This window comes from Calliopsis andreniformis, unplaced genomic scaffold (genome assembly GCF_051401765.1).
Source record: "Calliopsis andreniformis isolate RMS-2024a unplaced genomic scaffold, iyCalAndr_principal scaffold0022, whole genome shotgun sequence".
In the NCBI taxonomy this organism is placed as follows: domain Eukaryota; kingdom Metazoa; phylum Arthropoda; class Insecta; order Hymenoptera; family Andrenidae; genus Calliopsis; species Calliopsis andreniformis.
In genome coordinates, this window is record NW_027480432.1 from 6,077,084 (window position 1) to 6,095,280 (window position 18,197).

The following is an 18,197-nucleotide window of genomic DNA, read 5'->3' on the forward strand; positions in this document are numbered from 1 at the left end:
ATCCATTTAACATGTAGAAGTATGTTAAAATTAAGAACACATACCTTTAGAAATAGTCAGGAAGCGCCAGGAACAGGATTAAACAAGTTTAATGCTAAGAGCGATACACACGTCTAATACCCATGACATCCAGAGGAGGAATGACGGCGCGCGCAATTTGAACAAACATGGCTACTGAAATAGGCAATGAAAAAGAAAAGAAAAACATATATAATAATTGACAATGCCAGACGAGACTCTATAATTAGTTTTTCAATACGATTTTACGATGAACTCTATTTATTTATTGCACAAAAGAAGCACACGAGAAAAGTTGAATTAAAACGTGAAAAATTGAACACTGTAGCTATCTAGCGGCGACTACAATGAACTAACTTTAGCCCTTACTTATTTATTTATTAATTTATATGCAATTTATGAATCTAGAGACATTGTAAAACCTCTACAATTAAGTATACGATGATATTAAGCCACAAGAGTATTTATTTATAACTACAAACTGTTTATACAGTAGCCTACTAAATAAAGCTAAAATTTCTTTATCTGTAATCTGTAGTTCTAGAATAAACTTAGAGGGCCTACACGTTATGATATAGTGTATTAAAGTAATGTTGAAGTAATTAAACAATCTGCAAAATTTTGATTGACTAATTTGTTTTATTCAATATTATTGTAATAATTACTTCTAGAGCTTGTGTTATGACTAGTATGATTGCTTTCTAAGATCTGTTAGTAATATTGCGGGTGACACAGAAATAGTAACGGGACACTGCAGCCCCAGGGAATAGATCCACAAAAATACATTCGATGTAAGGTTTACTCGTACACGCAGTCAATGGTGCAACCCCTTTATCGGTAATCATTGCACAATAATCCCCGATTCGCGATATTCAGTCACTTTCGCAACCAGCATTTAGTAATATCTACTATACCTAAACTTGTAAGAAATTTGTTCACTTTTCTTAATTACACTCTCTTACGTAACAGTAATATCCACGTTACCTTTACATATACCTTCGAAACAAAACAGCAAAACATTGAGTAGAACTGGTGTTACTTGATATTTTTGATCATTCGATTGATTAAGTACACGTGTTGTGTCGCGTGACGATCAATTCGTCAAGATTTAACACACTTATCAATCGAATCGAAAGTGTACGGAAGGTATTAAACTTATAGCAAGCATAATAATTAATTTAACTTTTTGATCAAGTGATAATTTTTTAAATAATGAAATATAAAAATATTCTAATGAGATCCTAATTAAGATGATACATAGGTGGTAGTCGTGTATCTCACATTGTAGACTATTTCATAGTAGAAGAATAGTACTACTACAATATTGTTTTCATAAATATTGAATGAATCATGAAGCGTTTCACACGCGTGAAACGATTTTGTTGTTTCGATGCACATTTAATAATAATTACTAATCGTAAGTTTCTACTGCCTTCCCTATTTCTTAACTGTAATTGTTATTATTATCGAAATAACATAGGTATCTATCTATGGACAAAAAGAACTACCAAATAAGAACAGGCAATTATAGGTACTTTCCTTAGATATTTCATTTCAATAATCACTTCCTACTTCCAATTCAAATTTAAATATTCAAATATTCAAATGTTCAAATATTCAAATATACAAATTTTCAAGTTCTCAAATGTTTAAATTCTCAAATTTTTAAATCCACTATCCATGTATTTTTTGTAGTGACCCTAGGTCGTAGTCCTTTCCTGCCAGCCTAATAATTTTCAAGCACATAAACGACGTTTCCGATCAAAACCTGACCCAATTACAAGCTTCTTAGACAGAACCTGCCACAAAGGTGACCCAATGCGAGCAGACACGCGACGAAACGAGGGCAGGGAGGAAGTGCAAGCCATAGCTCGCCGAAAAAATCCGTATTCGTATTTTTACGTAACACTGCAACCGAAAACCATCGTCCCCTGGCTCACAGTAACAGTGAAAGTTTCGCCTATGGATGAAATTCGAGATGCGCGGAAAATATCTCGATGAACCCCAACGTCCCTCCTCTAGAATCCACTGCTCTCAGATAGGATGAGCAATCGGATCCAAAACGGGGAAAAATCGTTTCCGCAAGAACGGCGAACATGTCAACGATGCTCATCCGCTTTCGATTGGCATCGATACTATCGACACTAGGAAACCGCGACCGCGATATAGGTCACTCGTGTTCGAAACCGCGTTCGAACTTCTCAACATGGAGTTATTGACTTGGAACTGAGGAATTACAGAAATGAAAAAAATATAAAATGTAAAATTGACGTAACGTTCTTTTAATTAGAAATTTATATGCGCGTCAGAGACTTGCGTACATTCGAGCGATCGATCAGTGCGATTGCATCTCCGTTTTTGTTTCCTATCGAACGCCTTCGCTTTCAACACTAGGAAGAACACGATTTTTCTTCGAATAACAACTTCTTTGGTTTCCCACCTATCTATCATCTTCACAATTGACCTACTTTTTTCCAACCGGCTCGATAGCACACACAGGTCCCACTCGATACTATTTGCGTGATCGCGAAAAAAAATTTTGCGACAACAGGAGTACTGGGCTGGCTATTGCATTTAGAAAGGCGTTGTGTGCGCGGGCCCTCCACGTGCTATTCTGCGACACGAATACAGGCGCGATCAGCTTGGGATGCGGTAGCGAGTAAAAGACTCCGCTGGTATAAAAGGGGTGTATTCCGTGGTGAATGCATCAGTTTCGATCGTGAACTGTACATCGCTGCATTATCACCATGAAAACCATAGTGAGTAGCAGTCTGATTTAGTTTGAACCTCGAAACTTTTTCACTCGGCTGCGCCGACTGCGAGCTTATTGCGAGGCATTGCTGAAATTTAGCAAATTCAGCTTGGGCGCCTTCTTTCGTTCCAGTAGATTTCAAGCTTTTTAAATATTTTTCTTGTTTTTAGTTTGATTTCTATCATTTTAAAACTGAAGAGATTTCTTGTAGTAAATATTCGGTATAAGCTCGATGAGTGGTGCGGTAAAGATGGTGAGCTTGTAGAGTGTGGAGAGTATGTTGACTAGAAATTTGAAAAAGAAGCTTAATTAATTCTAATAAATAATTGGCTATAAAAACCTGAACACTTAAAAAAAATTATTATTGATTTGCCTATATAAGTTCATTAAAAATTTTCCTTCCTGTGAAACTTGTCGCTCAATTTATCCAGTATGTAAATTTATCATAATTCTGGAAGATTTTCCTAGCTTAAATTAGAGCTTCTGCTCATGCTATTTTGATCAAAAACAAATTCCTTAAATAATAATAAATACAAATATTACCTGTATTATTAATGTCTTGTTTTTACAACAGATTGCTGTCGCTGTTATTGCCCTGGCATGCCCCATCTATGGCCAGGCAGAAGATGAAGAGAAGAGAATCGAGAAAAGAGGAATCTTGAGCTCTGGTGGCTTGGGAGGTGGTTATGGAGGCGGTTATGGAGGTGGATTGAGCTCTGGTGGCTATGGAGGTGGATTGAGCTCTGGTGGCTATGGAGGTGGATTGAGCTCTGGTGGCTATGGAGGTGGATTGAGCTCTGGTGGCTATGGAGGTGGCTATGGAGGTGGCTTGAGCTCTCATAGCTTAGGAGGAGGTAATATTCAATATTTCATGTAAACTCCACCTCTTCTACTTTTAAGACAAAATCTTAGAGGAACCTTGTCTCATTATTAGAGTACTTTACGAACAGATAATTATCTCTAAACTTACTTATATCAATTTCGTAATATTAGCCAGATCTTTGCAGCAGATTGCAAACTAGTTGACAACCGGAAGCTTATATAATATTGCGGTTAATCTTCGAGTGTCTATATCCAGTTTCATATGACCAATTCGTTCAGTGCCTATTACTGACCCAATCTCAGCTTTGGCACGTACTTAGTTTCCTGACCCGTACGTGGGTCAGGTTCGAGTGTGAGGGGAAGAAGAAAAATTCTATTCTTATTTTATGTAATTAATATATGTATTTATATATTAAATAAATAATGTTCAATTGCAGGACTTGGCGGTGGTTTGGGTGGATTGTCTGGTGGTAAGTCGATTCGTCTTGGAGGAATCTCTGGTGGACTGGGTGGACTATCTGGTGGACTGGGTGGACTGTCTGGTGGATTAGGCGGACACGGTGGTGGTCTGTCTCTTGGATATGGCGGTGGACTTTCTGGAGGACTTGGAGGACGTGGACTTGGTGGACACGGATGGTGAAAAAATCATGAATATCAGCAGTATGCGTTCACGCACTGATACGACTGTGAGCTTTATTTCCAGAGCACTCTACACTTTTCAACATATCTGTCATCTAAAGGAGTTTTTGTACTGATGCCTGATGTGTGAAATAAATTTTAATACTTTTTAAACAACAGTTTTATCCTTTATACCTTAAATCCACTAGTAAAAGAGTATTTTAAGTCATACAGTTTCCCCTATTCCAATAATAGGAGTACTTTGCATGTATTTAAGTTACTGATCATTGAAATGGGGAAATTTTACAGAAAAATTAATTATTTAATATTTTTAACGAAGTAAAAGATGAATTAAACTAATTGTAAGTTATTCTACTGAAACTGGATCAATAAGTGATCGTGGGTTCGTGTCTAAAATACTAGGGTAAAATAGGAACATACTTTATCCACGTATTTGGTAATACTGTGACGTAGTTCCGTATTTTCTCACTAGATAAAACACCAAGGATGTGGAATACATTCCCTAAAAGTGGTTAATTTTTGAAAAATAGTTTAATCACGTCCGTCATGAACATCTTAGCTAGAAGTATAGTGGGTGTAGCGAGGTCTTGCTTAGGAAATTCCATTGAAGGTACAATCAGAAAGTGTCTTTAATTGCGTATTTCGTTACCTAACCTCTAAGCTAACCTCTCAGTATTAAAAATAACAATATTTTCCTTCTTATAAATATTTCGTAATTTTCCATATTCGTAAAATTAAACATATATGCGACTGTTCATTTAACAGTATTCACATTTCGCTGTTAATTTAAAAAAACAAATTTTATGTGAGAGTCTCGCTGGCGACTATATGATTATTATTATTATTTGTTTACGACTTATGAATTTTTTTGTATATATTTATACTCATTTGTTTTGTTTGTTTGTTTGTTTTAGGCACCAGACCACATTTGACCAGACTATGTATGAACCCTGGCTCTCAAGGTATTTCTTTCACCTTTCAAATTTAATATTTAATAACAATAATAATAATTATTTTTTATTTGAAGATAAGCCTTTGTTTTTTTTAACAGGAAGTCTGGTGAATGCAGCTAGGTCATGCTTAGGAAATTTATTTCAAGGTACCGTACTAATATATTTTATATTCATATTTTAAAAAAACATTATTTTACCACTGTATTTCTATTTTATTTGTCATTAATCACTTACATGTGATCCATAACACAAAAAACACATGATATCTATCTTCACTTTCCACATAAATCAAGAAGCGAATGATCAAAATCTAAAATCCTCCACATTAACAAATTTTATCTCAATCAAATTTATGAATTAAACTGCTACATATTTTAATATACGGAACACATACACACAAAATAACAAACTATATCTACAACAGTATCTAAAAAAGAAAATCAGCGCTCCCATTCAAACAGGCAATAATTCAGGCTGACCCATTTACGTGAAATCGTGCGAAATTTTGCTAGGCTTGTTTGCGTTTCCCATAAACGCAACAAGGCTGGACAATGGCAGAGAGAATTCGAGTGACATCTCAAGTTTCCGTAAGCCTTTTCGACAGATTCGTATCTCTGTCTCTCTGTGTTGAGAGTAAATGCGGCAAAAGGGGTGGTCGACCTAGAAAGGGACCCCGAGGCTTTCCTCTGGCATTCTTCGGCCGCGCAAAATGCGCGTGGCTCGCAAAAGCGCACGCAGTCTTTACCTCTTTGATCCCCAGGAAAGAGAGATCTTCTCAAAATGCAAAAAGGGATCTGGCTACTAGGAGCCGCAAGAAAGCCGACGAAACGGGGAGAACAGGGCTTTCCATGGCCAATAGCGAAAATCGGTGGGAATCGAAGGGGGTGACGTGTCCATTTGCGGTTGACCAGTTGTTAGAAACGATCTGTGATGGGTTGCAGCCTGCGTTAAGACTGTTATTCGCATTTTCACGTTTCTCGTGACGCCGAACAAAGGGGAGCCTTTGGACAGCATCATTCTCCATAACCACTGAATGACCAGCATCGCTCTGTGATCTTGATTTTTGCTGGAAGATTCTGGTTTTTCTGGGATCTTAATTTATTTTTAAATCCAGACGTTATTGAAATTCATTTTTAATTTTCTTGCAAAACAATATTTCCTTTTGGGTAGATGATTGTTTAGTGAATAGAACCATTTGAATTATTTTTACGAGTCGAAGGCATTCATTTGTTTAGTTAATCTACTTTCAGAGACACGTCTCATTTTTCTAAACGAGAATAGTAGGTTTGAGTTTATGTCACAAATTTGTTCTAGATTTGGATTTTTTAAAAAATCTAAATTAAGATCCTGTATAATTTGTATAACTTACTAAAAAATTCATCTAAGAATATACCATCCACTTTCATGAAACTATAGTCATGGACCATAGCTACTATTTTTGTACTTCTCACGAGTCTTCCATTAATTCGTCTTATTCGAAGCAGACCAGGAAAGTCCCAGAAACTTAATTAGTCTCTAATTGCGCAAAATGCCATCATCAAACAACAGAGAGAGGTCGTGACCAAAGATAAGCCATGGGTTTTACCTGCGCCGAATCTTGGCTGCGTGAACGCGACAAAAGCGTAACCACGACGTCGAAAATTTTCGCAATGTAATCTTGCGCATTGATCTACCGAGCAAAAGGGGTTGCCTTCCATGCATAATAGGTTCTGCTGGTCTCTTGCCTTAGTTAAGTCCGAGTTAGGTCGGATTAGCAGCGGCAGGCTTGGACATCTGTCGTATTGACGGACGGTGGTCAGCCAGATCTCGAAATGAACAACACAATGGCGCAGTCTCGACGAACAGACCCTGGAAAATCGTAGACTGCTGTAACCAGCCCAAGAATATCACGAAATTGTCGTGTCATCCTAGACATTTTACTTAAACTGCGCTTCGACGAACTTTCCCTCTGAGAAGCTCTTCTAACACCATGAACGATCGATTTTATGCCATGATGTGGGAATGTTCCGGGTGGATTTGATTTTCGTTAAAAATTCATGAAAATCAGGGTCTGTGAATCTTGATAGGAAGTACTGTAGTCGTTACTATAGTCTCATGCCTCGTCATCAGCAAGAAATTTATAGAATGTGAGATTTATTTTTCTTGAAATGAGACTAAGAAAAAAGACTAAGAGAAAGACCTGAAAAGCATGCCCTTCGATATAAACTCCTCAGTGGGTCCTAAGTCTATAGTAAAGGTAAATTGCATTTATTTTAATCTGCCATGGAAGAAGTCTCATTTCGCAGCATGAATTCCCTTGATCTCAGAATCAGTAAAAGTGATTCCAGAATCGGGTTTCCTACTCTACACATCTTCTGTGTCTTTCAAATGATTTTTTAGAGTCTCTCGAAGGGATTCGCTGTCCACTTTCAGTCCAGCTTGGATCTCACGGATCGTGAGCGTTTTGTGCAAGGGTGGGTGGACCCAGCCCCGTCACAATGTTGCTTAATAAGCTTATACACGCTCGAGCGAGAAAGGACAGCTTTCGCCGAGCGGCTTGCAGATGTCAAGCGTCCGTCATATTTGATATTCCGTCGGCGGAGACCCTCTTTTCTTAGGCAGAGTAAGATTATTTGCGAAAGAGTTTCCAGTTTTCTCGGTACCGTTACTGTGCTCAGTGGGTCTCCTATTTTTCCTCTGGTCCCTTCACAATGCTCTTGACTAGGACACCGCGGTCCTCTGGGGACCATTTCCCTATCTAGCTCCTCGAGTTCTGGGTCTCTTTGTCGCGCTACTCGCGCAATCGTTCGATGGAAATAATATCGATGCCTCTGGGGAATACTTTTCAAAGTGGACGTTATACTCTCTTTAAAAGAGGATATTGAAATGTAATGAAATATGCTTTCTCATGGGCTTGGGTCATAGTTTGAGTCGACGTTGGATTAGAAAAGAAGGTATGTCTATGGGTGATTAGGCTAGACTGATTGCGTAACCGAAGAATTTCTAGAGAACTTAATTGTTACCATTCACTGGGCTATTACTTTCCCTTGTTGGCAGTATTTGAAAATGAAAGTACTTATGTGCATTTGTGTTGGGCTCTTGCAATTAACGAAATACCTCGAGTAGGGAAATTGTTTACTGGGATCAATGGCAGAAAAAATTGAAGAATAGCGAGGCCCAACTTGAACAAGAAATAATTACCTTAATTATTAGATTATCGAATGAAAGTGTCTCAAGCCATTGCACACAACCCTACCAACATCAATATACCATTTTGCACTTCGTAACAGACGTAGTTTCATAAATATTTTATTATATCAGGCTTCGAACAGATACGACTGGGATCAACATTGAGTCAGCTGCACAGAAAGAAGGGTTACAAAAAATTTAGGAAAAATAAAAATCCTCTGGATGGGAAGCCGTTCGCGAAAGGGATAGTGTTAAAGACGGTGATTAGGAAGCCAAAGAAGCCAAACTCTGCTAATCGAAAGTGTGTTGTCGTTCGACTTTCCACTGGCAAGGAAATGACTGCTTACATACCTGGTGAGTACTAAACTAATCGGAACATTCGACGTAGCACAGTAAAGTGCCACCTCACTGTAAGCTCATTGAAGTTAACTATCGATAGCTCACATATGTCATATTTTAATTTCAGGCATTGGCCACAATCTTCAAGAACACAACGTGGTGTTATGCAGGGTGGGAAGGGTGCAAGACACCCCTGGTATCAAAATAAAATGCGTCCGTGGGAAGTACGATTTACCTCACGTCATTAAGAAGCCCCAATAATTGTATAGTTGCCTAGTTACCTCAATAAAGAACAGTTTTCTTACCTACGTTATAACATTAACCTTTCATGCAAAAAGCTGAGAAGAATATTATTAAAATGCTACACTTACAAACTATCTGTCATAGCTGTACATTAGAATATTCCCTCTAATAAATATTTCAAGGTTTGAAAGGTTACTAGTGCTATCTACCAAAAGGGGCGTCACGCTCTCGATATCTAGCGCCCCACAAATTGCGGCCTTTTGACACACATTTCGTACGAGGTGGCGGCTATTCTCCACCGTGCGTTTACAGTTAGCTGGACCGTGCGTCGTCCTCCGAGAAGGACGCTGGCACAATGTGTATCCCGATAGATCGTCACAATGCAGAAAGGGTCGTGGCACAGCCCCCTTCTTTCCACATTATTACGGAAGGGTTGCCCTTCCTGCATCTGTACCCTGCATCCACCCACGCGGCCACTGGCTATTGACCATATGACATGCTGACCAACATCCTGATGTTTTCAAAAGATGGGCTCTCAACCTGGTCGCCTGGACTTCTCCCAGAATAACGTTTCTATTTTACTGTGGCCAGCGCACGCAAACAGTAGGCGTTCCTCGACCATTGATATTTATCTTTGGCCACGGTTTAGGTGAGACAATGCTCGAGATGCTGGCTTGATAAGGATTATCGAAAGCTAGGAAACCGTGGAAATTCATTTTTGTGGGTGGTGTTGAGATGAATGCATCGAAGAAGACTCTTAACACATTCGAGATTAGTGTATTTTGTCAAGACTGTCCTCAGCGGCTGGCAACAGTCTCTTCGGCACAAAAATGATTCACATGTTGTGTCCTTGGGTAATGAGGATAGCTACCTTTGGCCCGATTGGTGGGTCATCGAACTCGAATGTGTTACAGAGGATTTTATCTTATAATGTTGCGTTTGGCAAGTTTTGTGACTTGGAAATTTTAATATAACTTTCGCTAAAAGTGGTGCAAGCAGAAGGTCTCATTTTCAAATGACACACTAATGAAGCTTCAGATCTACTTATGAAACCTCTTATTCATGGTAGCAAGCGAGAACTTGCAATGTCTGACGCGCTTTTTACTGCAACACACAGCCACTTAAAACTGTTTATAGGCCAGCGAACGAGATTTTTTATAACACAATTGCCAAAGGGTTAACGATACGTCGCAACAAGACAAATGAAATGAGAACCCAGCGCAGAACAATCACCCCCGAAAAGGGGCAGCGCCGACAGAGGCAACAGGGACGCTTCTCTGCTTATTAACCTTCGTTCTTTCCCCAGAAAAAGCGCAACTCGCAATTATTTGAATGAAAAGGTTAAATAGCATTATTCAAAAACGAGGAGCGCTTAAAAAGAGACTATCCCTCGTAAAAAGAGCAGAGGAAGGACGAGTAAAAATTACAGTAATCCGTAGAGGTCGGGAGCAAACGAAAAAATGGATTCTTCATGTGCCAGGGAAAAATGGTCGTTAACTAATTTAAACCGTTTTTGGAGTCAGGCGAAGTTAATCCGTTACGCTATAATCGAGTTTTCCTAAGTCCAACCGATCCCCCGCTCTGGCATGTCCTTCGTCGTAAACCAGGAGGATACGTCGTGTAATAAAAATCAACGACGGTATTTTTCGCGCGGCCTTTTTACCGTCGCACGAAAAAGCTGCATGAGAAAAACCAACGCTGGGTTTTTATTGCGTTGGAGGACGCGGTGTACCTGACTCAAGAGCGCGAGGAACGCCGCGCATTACTGTTTTACGACCTCTTTGCCCTTTATTTTAATACCGTTGGTTGGCGAATGGTCTGCCTGCGGTACCGGTTGCTTTATTACGGTTTTCCGTAATAATCACGCTCTCTTTGTCGATTGCATTTTGCGCTATCAGTTGAGTCGTTCCCCTCTGCCTGCTTTTGGAGCTTCCCCTGATCGGGCCTATGACCAAGCTTTATTGCAGTTGCTTCTTTAGCGGCTAAATACTACATTGCCTGTTTCTTTCCTTCATTTTGGACTTTTCTGTGGCTTGGGAAATATTTTAGAAATATTTTCATATTTTTATTTCTATTATAGAATATTTTAATAAATGCAAATACACGTGACCATCCGTATGTAGAATCCATGAAAGAGAACAGATAAAAAAGAAAGGTAATAAAATACAAAATTGTGGGTTTTTGAAATTCAGTACGTTCTTAGAGGCTCGAGATCTTTTATCTCTTGAGAAAGGGTAACAGAGAAGTAGTTCAAGGACAAAGTGGGACAGGAGTACACAAAATTCACAAAAATCCTTGAGTGACCGCTCTTTTCGGAGGACCCTCAAACAAATAGCATGTAAACGCTTTTGGCTGCCTCCAGAAATTCTCAACTCTTTACCGTAAGGCTTAGTAATCGGACACCGAGCGATCTGCTCTGGAAAGTTTTTGTCCTGTGGCAGCTTTTGACTACAATAGTTTCTCTGGTTTTAGCTGGGGGGGTCTTGAGGTTCGAAGGGGGACAATTTTGCAAATAATGGATTTTTATAATAATCTAGATGAATCTAGGTACATTGTACTTGCAATTATATGTTGGATCTTGCAATACTTGAGAGTACACAAACTTTTAGGTAATGATGAATTTGATTTTAAAAGAAAAAATAATTAGATGGTCTTCCAATTATTACACATATTTTCTATATCGTAAAATACCTGAGTTCTATAACATTAACCTACTTGAACAATAAGAGGGATTTAAAAAATCATCCTTTTTAGCCCTGAGTAACAAGACAGCAATTTCCCATTGAACTTCTAAAAATTAAATATTGAGACCTTTTTTTACGATGTCCTAAATAGAAAAAAATTTACGACTGATTTGTCACTAAAATCTTAGTTTCCTTACCCTGTGAACTGTCCAACAATCTAATAACAGTTACATACAATTCCCCATCACATTTTTACGAAGGAAGCCTTTCTCCATGGACAGCCAAGAATGCTCAGACTTTCCAAGGGGCTTCATCCTTGTCGCGAATAAGACGTATCGGTGAGGTGTTTATCCCAAGAGGTATTCACCTACTGCCAGTGAAAGCAGGATAGAACTTGGTCAAGAAATAAAACTGAACTCGGAAGATCGGTCCAAGGGCGTGTCCTGTGACACAAGTGAACGAAATACGAAAGGCTGGGAGGAAAGAAAGGGGAGAATGCTTTCTCCCAATGGGAGGAGAAGGCGTGCGCCGGAAGTAAGCAAATCTTGAAAGTCTGTTGGCAAAACTTGGCCGGTGGTCCGACCGCAAGATAAATCGAAAAGTAATTGCCCCTGGTGATGTTCACCTCGAACGTCTTAATGCGTTTCCAGCTAGTATCCTCCTTCCCTCTTTTTTTGTTGAGGTCCTGGGCAGCGTTGGTACCGAAATCTATTAGCAAGGAAACCAACAGCTTTTGACCTTTAGCTAACTTTATTTCCATAACTAGATATGGTATATACTGTAATTAAAAGTTTTGAGTATGTGGTGTTACAGAATTGAATAATTTTTGGATAAAAGATTAAAAAATTGGATAGAAAGGAATTTTGGATGTCGAAAAAAATACTGGGTATATGATTCACTTGGAAGAGAGTTGGAGAACAGAGACTTAGTGAAAATTTTAAAGTTATTCAAGTATTAAAGTGGAGCACACGAAATTCCTATTTTAAACAAAAAGCTTCATATAATGGAGTCTTTATTTTAGCTTTTTTATTTAATCAAGAAAGTAAATGATCTTAGTATTTGTTTCTAATCTTTGCCAACATATCTGAATATCCCCAAATTTTTTTCAATCCTCCCGCCTCAAATTTCTGCAGCTCAACGTACTTCCCAAAATACGTAATGTCTAGATTGAAATGGAACACCCTGTATAAGAACGCCCATTAAGGGCCCAGATTTCAAATTACACAAAGAGTAGACGCAATGTTTATTCACACTTCAGCGTATTCAACATGGAGCGACTATATTGTTACATTACAACAATTGCAGCGTTTTATTGATGAGGGGTGAGGAGGACATAATTGAATCGTTCCCTTAACGAGTTTCGAGCAAGTATTCTGCCCTGACCTTTGTTAGACATTCTTGTCGAAGGTAGGCAAACTCGGAGCGATTGTCACGGTTAACGAAAACGATTCAGTCAAAATGTGAGAGGTTTTATTACACGTTATAGGGAAACTATACCTTTTACCTGTCACTGTTACTCTGCCTGTGTTTCCGTTTAATACCGTACCATTTTCTGGCTTTTCAGCCGACACCACACAATGTCCATTCACGTGTTATAACCCTTCCTGTTTCGACAACCTCATTTTAATCAGATACGAATTTTCGTGGGGTGTAAATCCCATCAGATGTTATGCTAATTAAACAGTGATGTGTGATTTTCTCTTTTAAGTAAATAGTGTTTTTTAAATGTCTTTCCAGCTTTTATGAAAATGAAGGATTGATTGTTATTGGTAATGGCCTGTGCTAATCTTCCTAGAAATCTTTTAATTTTTGATTTTTCAGAGTGATTTATTTTTAATTCAATTAAGAATTGAAATGAAAGATCTGAAATAATAATTGTTGCTTCATTTCTTAGTATTCTTTGGAATTCAGCAAAATATCTGATTCAAGTTTGGTGGTAGGTAGGTAAATGTTTCAGAAGAGGTCAGAAGGTCAATATGAAATGATTTCGAGGGAGTATGAAAACATTGCGTGAAACCAATTCGACGAAATGTTATCGTTATCGGATACCACGCTTTTCTTTACGGGCTGGAAAATTTGTGAAAAGCCACTGTGCTTGAAACTATATTCATTGGAGTTATCGACTACTTTCTATTAGTCATTTGTGTTATCTAATGTTACACGTAGTGACACAGAGCTGAAGTTATCGATATTTCAAGGATTGCGTCGGCAGGCCCGCGAGCTATTTAAAAATGATCGAAGCTCACGTAGGCCACAATTTCGACAAATGCTTATCGTCCTTTTAAACTGGAATTCACTTTCAATAGTGTATATTTAGACAAAAGAAATTCGAAATAGTTTGGTCTATATCCTAAAGAATTCTACATTCTAAAATCTATGTCTACATTCTAAATATTCTAAATAATTATAGACATTCTTTCTAAATTCAAAAATGATGCATTAACAAATCTTTACTGAACCTTCCTGAATTCAGTTTCCATAGGTCCTTTGCATCCACTGATTGCAAATTAATGTTTGAGAATAATATTTTATTTAAAAACGCTACATACAACCCCTTTCCACACAATGTCCTAAACTGAAACCTGAAACCTGTGACACGAGCAGCACAGTTCAGTAATTCAGAATTCAAATGCACCATCCAGGTTCAATCGATACTCGTTGCAACAATGCCCCAAAGACTGATTACTCACAGCGGGCTAATTTAAAAGCGGTTTCATCGGTCAGTCGAGACATTTTTCCACGGGAGATCAACGTCAGAAGATTTTGCATCGCGTACCGTTATATGGACCTTCTGTGTGGCATGGGCAGATGCAAATTCACCCGATGGGCATTCATCTGTCGTCGGACGACGGCCACGGGGAAAAGATCGCAAATAACGGGTTGCGGTCGTCCCTGCACCATAGAAATGTGGGTTATGTGACCAAAAGAGCAAAAATTTGTATACATGGGAAAGGAGGCGGTGCGGTGAATCGAGCGACAGGGTGCTTTTCTATGAAACGACACGACATTTTAACGGGGCCCCGAAGCGAAAGACTAAATTTGGCGTGATCCTGGGACGAAGACATAATGAGACGTCTCCATTATCAAACATAACTGTGCTTTCCATTTCAGTTTCAACCCTATTTTTCTCGAGATTGATTTTCTTTGAACTCGACGAAAACATTATTCTGTTTGGATGTAATTAGTTTATTAACGAGGGAAAACGAGCTAAATCGTTATTGGAGTAGATTTTCATCAATGATATGTGTGGTGCTAGCCACAAACAGACTATTCTATAAAAGCAAGAATACTTAACTTGATCCATATCAAGCATAATGCAAAAGACAATGTTAAACATACTGACAATGATCGTCAATCCATTTATAATCATTAAAATAATAAGACTACAACAGTATATGTATAGAGTGTAATAAGTATAGACTTAGATATTTTAAGGGGTGGTAGGAGATCCAAATTGGAGCACAAAAAGTCCTATGATGTAGGATCTCCTACCATCCCTTAAAATATTGAAGCCTATATTTATTTCACTCTGTATATGTACTACATCTCTTATTTCGAAGTCACTTTTCATCTCCCACATTCTAAAACAACCTTCCCCAACCCTACCCGCAGAAATCTCACCATAACGATTCTCCAGCAAAAGCTGCACTCGAAGCTCAAATAACAACCGAAACCGACTCAATCCATCTAAAATCACCATTACATCCCGAAGAATCTTTCTCCAAGAAGCGGAAAACGCGCAAGACAAAGCTCTTCAACGACACAGGGGGGCGAAAGTCGTCAAGAGGAACGATTAGCCAATGAGCTTACACAGTCAGTCATGAAAGTGAACCATTAGTCAGCGCGGGTCGAAGAATCCCATCTTCCGGTGCGACGGAACGAGAACAGCCATATGTCGTGCATCCCTAACCAGTGAGGAGCGACGATGCTTCATCATTCTCCAGGAACAGGGCCCAAGATGGCGTCTCAGGTGGTGTGTCTGGGCCCGATGGAGAGATTTCGCAAATTTCACTCGGCCGCAACGCTTTCGCCAGTTAATTTATGAGCAATTTACGCAAATTCCGCGATTCTAAAGGCAGTGGCAATCGTAAATCATGCGACACGGGCCAGAAACAATGGAGGCCGAAACGCTACGACAAATAGGAAGGAGGAAAGCCCCACGAAAGGGTTATGCAGAGGATTCTACGTACTCTGTGCAGGGACAGTTAAAGTATTACACGAAAGGGCACCCCGTCGTTGCGGATACCGGCTACCAAACGTCGTCTACAGTCAAACTGTTCTTGTAAACTAAGGGGGTGGATTTTGCAGAAGCAAACTTGGCCCTTGCCCTTACGCAGTCGGATTTAGGAGGAAGCATTCGAAGGATTTAGTGTGCCAGCCGGTAACTGGATTTTTCGGAATCCTGAGGCTGGACTGACGACGATGGATTAATTTAGCGGGATTCGATTGTTTGGGGTCAAGGAGCTGTTGCGATCGATTTGAAGGGGGAAGGAAGACGTCTGCGACAGGTACTGCGGTAAGTTTGATGACTACCTAGGACTATAAATCTCGATATAATTTCGAGTTTTCAAAGCACCGATACTTAACAATACGCCCACCGAGAGTAATCAATGAGACGAGTGCGCTTTGGAAATCACTTCCCCCTGCTGGCGTAAGTTCCATAATGAGTTTTGTCGTTTGTAAATTGAGTAGTCGGTGTCGCAATGTTGTCGATTTTTCGATTGCGTTCTGGTGGATTTCGTGTGATTTTAGGAGGCTTATGCTGATAATCCTGGATATTGGAGGATTTTGACTAGTAATGTGTGAATACACACTGTTGATACTATAATCCCATTTTAATATTCTAATTTTTGTATTTTTGCAATTTTTTAATTTTGTGGTACTTCAGTGAAATACTTGAATATTTTTGTTGAGGTTGAATTTATGAAGAATATAGGACAAGTAAAGAAGTAAATGCATGTATAAACAAGGATTTTCTGTACTATCAATGAAAATACATACTGTGTAGAAATCTATGAAAATAAGAATTTTTATATTTAATATTTAAAAAATTGAATGACCTTTTCTTTAACAAAATACCTTCAAATGTTTTAAAATTCAATTAGCAATATTTTTTGAGTACATAATAAAAATACCCAAACTCTGTAAAAAACAATTAAAAATTTTGTTTCGATGATCTAAATAAATTTAAACAAAATTCAACAAACTGAAGCAATTTAAATACCTAAATCCTCAAAAAATAAGATACCCAGGGCAAATCTTCATAGAATTCAAGTTTCCTGAACAAATTTAATAAAATTCCAATAACTCACCGAATGATTGAACTAATTTCTTTTTCATTTCGACTACTGCGAAGCAAATACACAACCCATTGCGCAATTTACGTCTGCGTAATCAAAGGAGCGCGTCGCTCTGCAAACATTTTGGAAATAGGAAGTGGTGAACGCGTGCCAGTCCCATTGTGGCGCTATGGGGTCATCAGGGGCATGCCCCCACCATTTTCTAAGGAGCCCTCCTACCCCTCGACCTTGCAAGGGTTGTCCTGTATATAAGGGAAACTTCACCCCCTCTCGTTCTAAACGATTTTGGCGTTTTGCTAGACGAACACGATTTTTAGAGGAACGTGGACTCTCTAAGTGACTCGAACCATCGGAAGTTTCGGAACTGCGCAATCTGAACGTCGCTCCAGTGTTGTGACAATATCAGTGACCGGTGCCTGACTTTGGATTAATCGTTAGGTGAGATTTATTCCCTGTTTACAATCATCGACATTCGACAAACCCACGAAACCTACAAATTTGCGTAATCAGTGATATTAATACCTTCGTTCGGTGTAGTGTCGCGCAAATTATGTTGGATCTTGACAAATAAATCCTAGTCTTCTTTTAAAATTTTGATTATGACCAGAACCCTCTTTGTTGCTTAATGCAGTCGTCATTCCGATTTCGTCAAGTCGAGGCCTAACAATTTCCTACGGTGCATCGATACAGTTATCAGCTGTTACGCTCGCTTTTCGTCGGCTTTCTACGGTTTCGAAAGATCGCTATCGATAATCTCGACGCAATAGTTCCCATTTAACCGCTATATTACTTTCATTTATCGCGATCGTTTGTGGAACAGCGCGCAATTAATACCTCGTAAGTCGAACTGATCGAGCCCGCTGATCTTGCAAGTCACTTGCGTATTTTTAATCATTCGTCTTTTCTTGCAGCAGGCCACGATGGAAAGTTGCAGAGTGCAGCCTTACTCGGAGCCACTGGACGTTCACGAGGCGTTGGACTTCACCTCTGTGAAGCTGGACCCACCTGGACCAGCCGAAACGCCTGTCCTCGATCTTTCCTGTAAAAAACAGAGCATGTCGACTCCCAGCGAGCCGATCTCGTTTGGTTCGCGATCGAGCTCCCCCGTGAGCAGCGAGAAGCACCAGCAAAGTCTCAACTCAGCTGACGCCGAGCGAAAGAGTCCTTTTGAAGGACGAACGTTCATGGTGACTCCACCTTCGGAGACAGACTCGCCGAAGAAGACTAAATACGAGGCGATCTACAACGCCAGCGCGCCGACGAACACTGGGGTCAGCCA

At 39.3% G+C, this 18,197-nt stretch overlaps 1 protein-coding gene across 2 annotated transcripts; it reads left to right on the forward strand.

Moving 5' to 3' along the window:
- Nucleotides 1–4,698: 4,698 nt before the first annotated feature.
- On the forward strand, nt 4,699–9,129 carry Tko (30S ribosomal protein S12 technical knockout). 2 transcript variants are annotated; one of them, XM_076390527.1, is made up of 5 exons: nt 4,699–4,841; nt 5,146–5,193; nt 5,283–5,330; nt 8,485–8,706; nt 8,819–9,129. In XM_076390527.1, exons 1-5 carry the CDS (start codon nt 4,778–4,780, stop codon nt 8,950–8,952), a joined length of 516 nt encoding a protein of 171 aa, XP_076246642.1. In that variant the 5' UTR covers nt 4,699–4,777; the 3' UTR covers nt 8,953–9,129. The 2 variants fall into 2 exon arrangements, with proteins under 2 accessions (XP_076246642.1, XP_076246643.1); XM_076390528.1 differs by lacking the exons at nt 5,146–5,193; nt 5,283–5,330 and having other exon boundaries at nt 4,704–4,841.
- The last annotated feature ends 9,068 nt before the right edge of the window (nt 9,130–18,197 follow it).

Excerpts from the sequence above, each read along its gene's own strand:
- Tko (XM_076390527.1), top strand. The coding sequence starts at position 4,778 with ATGAACATCTTAGCTAGAAGTATAGTGGGTGTAGCGAGGTCTTGCTTA. Across the intron at positions 4,842-5,145 it reads CTTAGGAAATTCCATTGAAG|GCACCAGACCACATTTGACC; the intron begins GTACAATCAGAA and ends TGTTTGTTTTAG. Across the intron at positions 5,331-8,484 it reads CTTAGGAAATTTATTTCAAG|GCTTCGAACAGATACGACTG; the intron begins GTACCGTACTAA and ends TTATTATATCAG.